The following is an 11,110-nucleotide window of genomic DNA, read 5'->3' as shown; positions in this document are numbered from 1 at the left end:
GAAAAAATAAAACTTTAAAGTTGAAAATATTTTTTTAAAAAAATTATTTTTTTTTGGGTGGGGGTGGGGGGTTGGTAAGGGGTGGTAGCGGTGAAATAACAAAAATCTGAAGGAAATTGATGTTTTTAAAAAAAAATGTAATTTGAAGTTGGATGAGAGTTTTGGAAAATGTTTTCCTTAACTTTTGAAGGAAAGTCATTTTCCTTAATTTTGAGGAAAATGAGTTAATTTAAAAATTTTCAAAACTTTTGTCCCAATCAAATATGTGAAAATTAAAAACATTTTCCAAAAAATATTTTCCCTTTATACCAAACACACCCTTAAAGGTAGAGACGAAGGGGTATGGTTGTCACTATCTAAGAAAAATTGTAGGAGGGTATCCCACCCTATTTCAGGTATTTTCAGTGCTAATCTTTATCATTCATAGTATGGCTACACATCCATCACAATATGCACATCTCCTCAACATGCATCTCTAGACTTGGAAATTTTTACTAACCAACACTCAGTCGATCTCATATAACAGTGTCAGTTGAAATTTCACTTTGTATAACTTACTTTTTAATCTTTGTAGTAACGATTTATCACCCAACACTTTAGAGACAAGCTTCCACTTCATCCATGTCGTATCAATTGTTGAATGTTAATTGCGCTGATTTCTTAGAATAATAGGTTTTCCTTTTCCTAAAAGGAAAACATATTAGCTAGTTCTTTTGTTGTAGAAAATGTTTAGGTTTTTATAAATAGATGTTCGTTATAACTTAATCAACATTCAAATAGTAGCATTCATAATGTAGTCCTCGGGGCTTTGAAGGTTTTGGTTAGGGGGGAGAATTTGTGGGACATAAATGATATGTTATCATTTGTTTGAACCTCTTTGAATTTCGAGTAAATGAACGATTGAAGTTATTTATCTCTATATTTTGTACTCTCATATTTATATAGTGGATTGTTCATCTCCTTAGTAGAGGTAGGTCGTAGACCTATCTTTTACTCTCATATTTATGCAGTGGATTACTCGTCTCTTCTGTGGAGGTAGGTCGGTAGATCGAACTACGTTAAATCTTTGTGTCTTTTGATATATTTCTCGTTTATCTTCTTTCTCATAGTCTATCAAGGTTACCTTTTCTAGCTTGCGCATGACACCTTATTATTTTCTATCCTAACACCAATATGGTGTGTGATGTCATTGTCGATGTTCCTGCTCCTCTGAATATAGACCTAAGATACTTGAATCTATCTTTCTTTGGGATATTTTGTGTGTCAAATCTGTGTTTAAGACAAAATTACTGATTTGAACAAATTTTGCAGAAAAATGAACTAACCAAAGTTTAAGGAATTAGGAAGAACAGAAGAACATAAATTAATTCACAACAACTAAAATCTGTAAAACATACCAGAATATTGAAAAAGACAGAACGGAAAAGATCACGCCCACTGAATGCATAGTGTCACCTTAAGAAAATTATTCCCCTCTAGTATCCGAGATTTGATTTTTGGATACCCGTTTGTAATTTACATGTCTCAAACGGGCATCATAAATCATTTGACTCCAATAAGAAAATAGAAGCAGAATTCTTATTAATATTATCAACAACCATTACATTCAGTTTGAAGAGGCTCTTACTGAGGTAGCCCTTTCCTAAGAACTTCTCATTCTTACTTATTACAGTTTTGTCACTAACTAGGACACACTTAAATCCGTTCTTAACGAGCAGTGCATCAGAAATTAAATTTATCCTAATAGTACGGGCATGAACAACACTGTTCAGAGTCAACACCTTATCGAATGTCTACTTTCCAGTTCATGCAATCCTTGTTGTTGTTGTGTTCCCATAAATAAATCTTCATCGAACTCAGCAGAAGTGTACGTTGCAAAGGTTTCTTTCGTAGAGCAAATATGTTGAGTGGCACCTGAGTCGAGAAATCACTCATTGAGAATTCTAAATAATTTGCACTCCAAAATTATTACAGACAAGTCATCTGCATATTCCATCTCTTCCACGAATGTTTTCTTGACTTTTGTCGTTGCCTTTGTCTTTGTCCTTTCTTGAAGCACGACAGTCAGAAGACTTATGACCAGCCTTACCACAATTGTAACAGTTGTCCTTGAAATTCTTCGTGTCCCATTCTGACTTCAGTCCGTTGAACTTCTTTCTCTTCTTTTCTTTGGTAGGAGCTTCTTCAACAATATTAACCCCAATTATTGTCGAACTCTTACGAGACTTTTTTTCGGCGATTTTATTACCTTTTTCTATCCTGAGCCGAATCACAAAATCTTTAAGCTTCATTGCCTTACGCTTGTGCTTTAGATAATTCTTGAAGTCGTTCCACGAAGGAGGTAACTTCTCGATCATTGCAGCCACTTGAAAATCTTAATTTACTATCATATTTTCAACAATCAGATGATGTAAAATAAATTGAAGTTCATGCACTTGTGATCTAACAGTTTTACTATCTACCATTTTATAGTCTAAAATCTTTGCAATCACAAACTTTTTCAAGCATGCAACTTCTGTCATATATTTATTCTCAAGTGCATCCCACAATTCTTTCGAAGTTTTCATTGCACTATAGACATTATATAAGTCATCTTCTAAGACACTCAGAATGTAGCCCTTACATAGGGGTCTGGCTATTTCCATGCTTCAATAATCAGGAGTTTTTCTCTGTTTAGCGATTCAGCAGCCGGCATTGGAGTTTCTTCATTGATAAATTTCTGTTGATCAAGAGCGGTAAGCTAGAAAAATATCCGTTGCTGCCATCCTTTGATCAGCAGCCGGCATTGAAGCATTGTTGCCATTTCTAATAAACAAAAGTTGATACAAATTTAGTAAGCAATAACCTAAAATTGCAGACTTAAAAAGAGTATAAAATCACGAAGGTTTTTGTCTCCACCAAAAACACATATTTAAAATAAAATACTAATTTCATTAAGATTGTTGTCAATATGTGTTTAAGACAGGATACTGATTTGATCAAACTTTGCAAAAACACGAAGTAATTAAAATTTGATTAATCCGTAAGAACAGAAGAACAAAAATTAATTCACAATAACTAAAATCTATAAAACATACCAGAATCTGGAAAAAAAACAAAAAGGAAAAGATCAAGCCCCTTATATGCGGAGTGTCCCCTTAAGGAAATTATTCCCTCTAGTTTTTGAGGTTTGATTTGGAATATGTCTTCCCATGATAGAATGATCTCAATCACCAGCGTATTGATACTCAAAACTCTGGTTTTAGCGAGCCACTCAACTAACAGTAAAGTACAAGAAGAAACTTTTGTGCAGAAAAAGAAGAAATCAGAAAAATTCGTAAGGAAAAAATATGAAGAATCAATATATTATATGCAAGAGGAATTGGTTCCAACGGCGGGAAATTCAAATAAAATGAGAAAGAATTTAAATAGAACGGATCTGAGTCGGGTCAATCAATCAACTAAATTATTGAAACGTTTCGGTGATGACGACGAGAGGGAGGACTCTCTTTCCAATTCTTTTAACAATTGATAGGAGTGTTTCTATATTTAAACTCTTCTATTTTTCTTTCCACCACCGATAAGGGACAAATGCCTTTTCACTAAAACCTAAGAGGACTTTCAAGTTCTCAACTTTCCAAATTCCTTTTCTTTTATCTTCCCTCCATTTCCCATTAACTCTTACTACATACCCAACAATCAACATGTCAAGCCTCACTTCCACGCCCATCTCATACGTGACTTCAATCGGGCTGAACTTGAACCCTTCAACCTCGAAAAATTGAGACTACTTTGTGTATTAGAATAGGACTCTGTACATGAGTATGAGAATGACTCATATTTTAATTAGAACTCTTGTGTATCTAGCCGATCTCTAATCTGTAACATATGTAGGGACTAGGGAGGTCAATGCACATACAGTTTCAAACATTGTCTCCTTTAGGACACGACTTTCACCAATTTGGAAAAATATAATCACATATCTTTTTAACATTTGTGCTTAAATCATCAATAAGACATATTTGCAAAGGTGATTAATGTAGATATCTTTTTAATTAGGCTAATGGTAAATAAGATCTAGCTACTTTTCCTTATTTATTAGACATAATAAAACTTTACAAAACATAGCAAATTTAAGTCATTACTTGCGTCTTGTCGTTGTCATCTCTAGCTCCTTTGCACCTTTTTTATTTTTACAAGAAAAAATTTTCCCTTTTTTTTTCTTCTCTATCTTGTTTGAGATAGGCCTTTTATTATACTATAATAATAATAATTATTGACTGTTACTTTGCAGACATCACTCTTTCACGTACAATGGTAAGTAACAATCTATTATAAAGGCTACTCTTTTGTTTATAGTAGGGGATCACCAATAATACTCTAGTTTGGATGAAATAACAATGACCTATACTGAAAATAAAGAAAGGAGCCAAAATCATTTAAAAGGATTGAAAGTTGGCACTCAGCATGAAAATTCCATATAACTCAATTATTTGAAGTAGCACGAATTATTTTAAAAAAAAGAGGTATATCGACTTTGTTATTTGAACCATATCCTCACAAAGCACAATAAAATACAAAAATTAGGACTATTTAATTAGATTTTAGCTAGTTTTAGACTGAATTTCAATCTTAGCTTGTTAAAGTTCAAATTGTATCAAATATATATAAAAGTTGTATTATAATTACATATTGATTTTGTATGAAGATCATTTTTTGTGTTTACATGTGTGTTATAGTTGTATCAAATTTGTGTGAATATTGTATGTAAGTTAATATTCCATATCGATTTTAAACAATTCCCATACATAAAAAACATGAGCGAAATTCTAAACCTTGAATATGATATATATATTTCATAAATCATCCTGTATGAAAAATTTTAAAGATTGAGAAATTTTCGTATTATATTTTGTAAATTGAAAACTCTTTATGATATTTTATGAATATGTTTCTCATTATATACCAGTGTTTCTTCCTAAATATAAGGGGTTAAAAAGAACTTCCAAATTGAAATATTGACAAAACATAGCTGCAAAAATCCCAAATACATATTGAAAAATAAATGAATCATATTAAAAGTAATTAGTAGCTGGTTTCTCTCTACAAGACAGGTTTTGGAGCCGTTAGTTTTACTTGGTCATTACAAGGGGCTCTTATTAAGTTATGGACCATTTACTATTTTAGTAAAGGTATACTTACTATAAATGGCTTCAAATATGAGTTTTATCTTTGTATTAATGTTATTTGCCTACTTTTAAAAATTAAAGAGGACCTAAGCTTATGCTTTTATGGAAATAATAATTAAAAAAAGCCCACCATTTATTCTCATTATTATGAATAAAATATACAATTTCCTCTCTTATAAGATCTCCAAATCTTTTCTATAGTAAAAGTCCTTTATATTGATGTAATTACTTACATAAAGAAGTTATTTATGCAATCAAAGAATCTAATTTTGCAACGAAAGTACGCTCATTTGGATTTCCATTATTTCCCTCTTGTTCTTTTTCAATTTTCAGCACTTCAAATTATAATGGAAGATATACAAAATTTAGTAGTTATAGTGTTTTTAAACCACATCACCTATTAGTATTACTACTAACAGCATTTTGGCCTAAATTTAATTTTTTTTTTCTTCTTGTAAAAAAAAAAAAGAAGGTTTGTTTTAGATTATTTGGAAATATTGCCACATCAGACAGATGGTGCCGACGTGGAGTGATCCTACGTGGCAGAAGGGGGCTGTTAAGGTGGCGGCTAAAACGGCGGAGAGAAGGGATTGCCAATAAGGTTTGGTGGGACCACGTGGCAAAACAACAACTTAATACTCTCTCCAAGATATTGAACCTAGTGTGGGCCCCACTCTCCACTCCCACAACTTGCCTCCAAACATCCAACCCACAAAAATATACTACTACTAAAATTAAAATATACTAGAAATAGTCTATTCGAAATATGTATTTGTATATTTAAAAATAATTTATATCATAAATATTTATAAAAAAAATCATTTAGTAATTTTCACCTTAATATAATATCTTTGTTTCAATATATTTATCTTTCTCTTTTTTTTTCAAAACTTTTTAGATCTATTTTTGCTGTCATATAAGATTAAATGACATTTTGGTGATAAAGATTATTTTTTAAATTATCATGTAAAATGAAAATCAGACAAACAAATTGAAATAGAACAAAAGTAATAGTATGATATATTATTATTTTATAAAATAAGCATATTTAATAAATATTTATTATTTTTTTAAGGACCCACGGAAGGGCATTAGGTTTGTCCGTTAGTGTGTAGTTACAACTATAAAATAAACCAAACCGTCTCAAATCTCTTCATACACATACCCGCTCTTCATCTCTTTCTCCTCTTTCTATATTCCAATTCCAATCCCAATTTGCCTTCTCTTCTAGTAAAGGAAAGGAAACTCTTCTTCCCTTTGCTGCCTCTTACTTTCAATCAAAATCCTTCCTCTAAATTCTCATTCTCATTCCCATTTTTCTTCACATAAAACAGAGTGAAAACAGAACAAACACACACTGCCTTCAGTATTCCACCTCAAATATACTATAATTTAGGTAAAGATTGAATCTTTTTCCAGTTTCCTCAAATGGGTTGGTCTTAATTTTCGATTATGTCCAGAGTCTTTTTTTTTTTTTTGAGTTGAATTTGGACTTATATTATGTGTTTTTGGTTTTGTAGGAGTGACAATGACTCAGCAGAATGTGGTAGTATCTGATCCCAAATCCGGTATTAATCTGGCAATACCGGTGAAGGTACCGGTATCGAACTCGTCGGCGTTGTTCACGACGGCAGCTCAGAAGCCACCGCCGGGGCCGGGGAGTTGTATCACTATTTCAAGAAAGACACTTCTTGAAATTAATGGGAATAATAGTGCTAGAATCAATTCTTGGGTTGAATCAATGAGAGCTTCCTCACCTACTCATCATAAGTCCAGTCCTGCTCTTTCAGATGACTTGAATTCTTGGATGGTAAGAAAAAATTTCATGCAGTTTATAGTAATATTCCACAAAGAATAATGACCACCACATATATGTTGTAATGTTTCTGTGAATAATGGCAAAAATTTGGGACTTTCTTTATGTTTTTTTTGTAATTGACTATAGGAACAGTACAAAGTATTACTTTTGTGGAATTACACGGGATATGTTGTTATGCAATGACGTAATTGATTGCGCCATTGTGAGCTGATAATTGATGAATTAATGAAACAGGTGCAACATCCATCAGCACTGGATATGTTTGAGCAGATAATCAGTGCTTCAAAGGGAAAGCAAATTGTGATGTTTCTAGACTATGATGGCACTCTTTCCCCCATTGTTGAGGATCCTGATCAAGCTTTCATGTCTGATTCTGTAAGTTTTCATCTCTATCAACTCTTGTTTCCTTTAAAGAAAAATCATCTTTATTAATTATTCCCTCCCACTTATTTGCATATATCAGATGAGAGCAACAGTGAGAAAACTTGCTAGATATTTCCCTACTGCAATAGTGAGTGGAAGGTGCAGAGACAAGGTATACTTGTTTTCTTTTATGACTTTTGTCTATGGTAACCTTTCCATTTTATGAAATTGTAAAACAATTGTTGATGGTATTATTATAGGTATACAGCTTTGTACGATTGGCAGAGTTGTACTATGCTGGTAGCCACGGAATGGATATAAAAGGGCCATCAAAAGGTTGCAAATACAAGAAAGTGAGTTTAACTTGTCTTTCCATCTTCAGTTATACGACCTATATTGCTCAGACTCTTCAATAATGTGTGTGCATGTCAGATCCTCTAAAAATAGTGTGTATTTTATGATTGAAATTTTAATTTTCAGGGAGCTCAAGCTGTTCTTTTCCAACCAGCAAGTGAATTTCTCCCTATGATTGATGAGGTTTACAAGGAACTTGTGGATATAACAAAGTCTACAGAAGGAGTTAGAGTTGAAAATAACAAGTTTTGTGCCTCTGTACATTTCCGCTGTGTTGATGAAAAGGTATAATAAAACCACTCCAAATATTCTGTTACATAATCATTATTATTATATGGCCCATCAGACAAAGCATGAGTTAAAAAAGCTTAAATTTATATAGTGAATTATTTTAACTTTTTTGAAAAAAAGAAGAAAAGGATCTGATTTAGGTGGTTGTTGATGTAACAGAAATGGGGTGAACTAGCACAACAAGTAAGATCAGTGCTTAAAGAATACCCAAAGCTTCAATTGACACAAGGAAGAAAAGTATTAGAGATTCGTCCAACTATTAAATGGGACAAGGGCAAAGCTCTCGAATTCTTGCTCGAATCACTTGGTAAGTCCTGTCTATTTGTCTTTATTTATTAGCACTAGCTATTCGGAAAGAGTTTCTCTACCTCCACGAGGTATTAATTAAGTCGGTTTGTATACACTTTATCCTTTCCAGACTCCACTTGTGGGGATATTTAGTTGTATTATTAGAGACGGAGACAAATAAATTATTGAAATATTAAAAGAGAAAACAATTGGTTTGATGCTAACTTTGATAATGAAACCTCTCTTCAACAGGATATGCTAACTGTACTGATGTCTTTCCTGTATATATTGGTGATGATCGAACCGATGAAGATGCTTTCAAGGTATCCTATGTTCCTTGAATATTTTTTAATGTTTTTGTTTTGTTGCGTTTTATGCTTACAAGATCTTCTAATTTGGTCTTTTTACTCTTTCTTAAGTTTTCTATAGTTACTAATCCTACATTTAATCTCTGTTTATATAGGTCCTAAGAGAAAGAGATCAAGGTTTTGGCATTCTTGTCTCCAAAACACCAAAAGACACACATGCATCTTATTCTTTGCAAGAACCATCTGAGGTGAGTTGAATTGTGCTTCTATTTAATGGACATAGCTCATAGTTTGAATTTGTTACTTAACCTTTTTTCTAATTGACTTTATTACAGGTTATGGTGTTTCTACGACGTTTGGTAGAGTGGAAAAAGTTGTCATTAAGAAGACAATTTAGAATTCGAAGACAAATTGAGGAGATGAAAGCATCTTTAAGGAACTAAGAATTTGTCCAAAGTGAATATGGACTTAATGATGCATATAATGTATTTTCCTTTTATCAAATATTATATATAACAAAGAAGTTTTAAGAAAGAAAAGGTAGAAAAGCTTCTTTTTTTTATCCTTTTCTCTTTGGCTTTAAGGCCTTGTACATCTTTGTAACTAGCTCTGTACAAGGGGACATTGTAATTTTCCAGTCTTACCTAAATGCATATATTGGAACTTCTCTCTCCATCTGTCTATAATAAATTAAATATATGACTACTCTTTATAAATATTCACATTTATTTGTTATATACTATACATTATTTTATGGCGTATAACCGGCTTCTTCACATGCTCCTTTAAGGATGGAATTTACTGCAAAAGTTGTCTCCATCGTTCAGTAAGATTCTACTCAAATGTGTTGCATATATATTTACTTGCATTTGAGCAATTTAACTATTTTTTTATTATTATTATTTTAGCCTATAACACAAAACTTGTTACCAAGCAACAAACAAAGCTCTACGTTGAAGCAACGAGGTTCATATGATACCCCTTAGTTAAACATATAGGCCATTATGAAAGTTAACAATAAAATGCATGATAAAGACAACAATTCAATCTCCTTGACTTTTGAAATACAAATGTATATATGTACTCTTATAAAAGGCCGAATTCATAAATAGATCCCTAAATTTGTTGAGGTTTTTCCCTCAGATACTTCAACTACGCCATTTTCCTATTGAATCATTGAACTATCCATAATTTGTTCCTTTTAAATATTGTTGACTGATTTTGATCGACTTTTCTATTGTAAATGCCTTCAATTATGTTCGTATTGTAATGATTTTGATTGAAGGAATGAAGACAAATTGTGTGTTAGTCTCATTTGTTTTCTAATGTGTTCAAATGATTTGAAGTAAAACACAATTATTCTCCAACATTTTCATAATCAATTGAATTAATGAGTTCTGGAACAACATATGTATGTTCTCTATCAATACCTTCACAAAATCTGATTTCACATCAATCAACGGTATTTAAATAGAACAAATTATGGATGGTTCAATGATTCAATAGGAAAATAGCATAGTTAAGGTACAAAAGGGAAAAATACCAACAAGTTTAAAGATCTGTTTATATATTTGGCCTTTATAAAAGTTGATGAATTTGACTCATTAGAATCACCGGTTGTGACTTTATCTTTGACTTTTTATTGGAAAAAATGAAATACTGTGTTATAGGCAAACATTTATGGCCTCGACTTATGCGGGGACCAATGTTATTCTTGCAAATTCATCCCTCTTAATGGGCCTGCAAATTTAATCCCACAAGTTATGTATTTGACCAGCCTATCTACTTTTATAATTAATAAAAAAAAAGATATATTTTTATGTATGTTATACGATAAATATATTTAGTGGCGATTATTTTGATGAATAATTATAGTCTATAGAACGTAATTTTGTAAATTCAAATTAGTCACACCAGTGCTTGTAGATATGGAATGATTAATGATAGAGTAGTATTTCCCAAAAACATAGTAAAAGGGGATTCCATTAAAACTTTGCATCTGTTGTGGTCCTAATGATAAGTAAGGCTTTGCTTAATTAAGTGGTTAAGCCTCTCACCATCGATCGATATGTTAAGAATTCGAGTCATGGAAATATTAGAGATCCTCTTGGGATAGGGGTGAGGAAAAGAAGAATAAAAGAAGCTGTGGTCCTCCTGGAGGAACAAAAGTTTGTTATCACTCACCTAAGAAAGGACCTATCTTACATATATATTCATTTGTTTTTATATATTCAAGATTCTGTTTAATATACTAATCCTATTTTATGCTTTGTTTATGATTAATGCAAATTCCTCATGTGCATTGGCTATATAACTAGTTCTAATAATAAAGTTGTTAAAATGTCTACCATCTCATACATATTTTCACATATATAATTAATTAATTAAATGTATACAATATATATATTAACTAATGACACATCATTATCAATATAATGGCGTTTACCTGCTGCAAAATTATGCATTGTCTTCTTCAAAATTAGCTTTTTGCCTGCAATTAGGTTGGCCAAAGAGGGATT

General features: G+C 31.9%; 1 protein-coding gene across 1 annotated transcript; it reads left to right on the top strand.

Moving 5' to 3' along the window:
- Positions 1-6,316: 6,316 nt before the first annotated feature.
- Positions 6,317-9,264, top strand: LOC107015762 (probable trehalose-phosphate phosphatase J). Its single transcript, XM_015216163.2, has 10 exons — positions 6,317-6,564; positions 6,689-6,978; positions 7,222-7,362; positions 7,451-7,522; positions 7,611-7,703; positions 7,831-7,989; positions 8,155-8,302; positions 8,536-8,606; positions 8,747-8,839; positions 8,927-9,264. The coding sequence occupies exons 2-10, from the start codon at positions 6,697-6,699 to the stop codon at positions 9,032-9,034; spliced, it is 1,167 nt and encodes a 388-aa protein (XP_015071649.1). The 5' UTR covers positions 6,317-6,564; positions 6,689-6,696; the 3' UTR covers positions 9,035-9,264.
- The last annotated feature ends 1,846 nt before the right edge of the window (positions 9,265-11,110 follow it).

The sequence above is a fragment of the Solanum pennellii genome, chromosome 4, assembly GCF_001406875.1.
Source record: "Solanum pennellii chromosome 4, SPENNV200".
NCBI lineage: Eukaryota > Viridiplantae > Streptophyta > Magnoliopsida > Solanales > Solanaceae > Solanum > Solanum pennellii.
Note: the sequence above shows the minus strand (reverse complement) of the source record. Positions and strands in the feature narration are given on the sequence as shown.

What these genes read in the sequence shown, in the direction of transcription:
- LOC107015762 (XM_015216163.2), top strand. Translation starts at nt 6,697, where the DNA reads ATGACTCAGCAGAATGTGGTAGTATCTGATCCCAAATCCGGTATTAAT. An exon ending in ATGACTTGAATTCTTGGATG is followed by an intron (nt 6,979 to 7,221) that starts GTAAGAAAAAAT and finishes TTAATGAAACAG; the next exon opens with GTGCAACATCCATCAGCACT. An exon ending in CCGATGAAGATGCTTTCAAG is followed by an intron (nt 8,607 to 8,746) that starts GTATCCTATGTT and finishes CTGTTTATATAG; the next exon opens with GTCCTAAGAGAAAGAGATCA.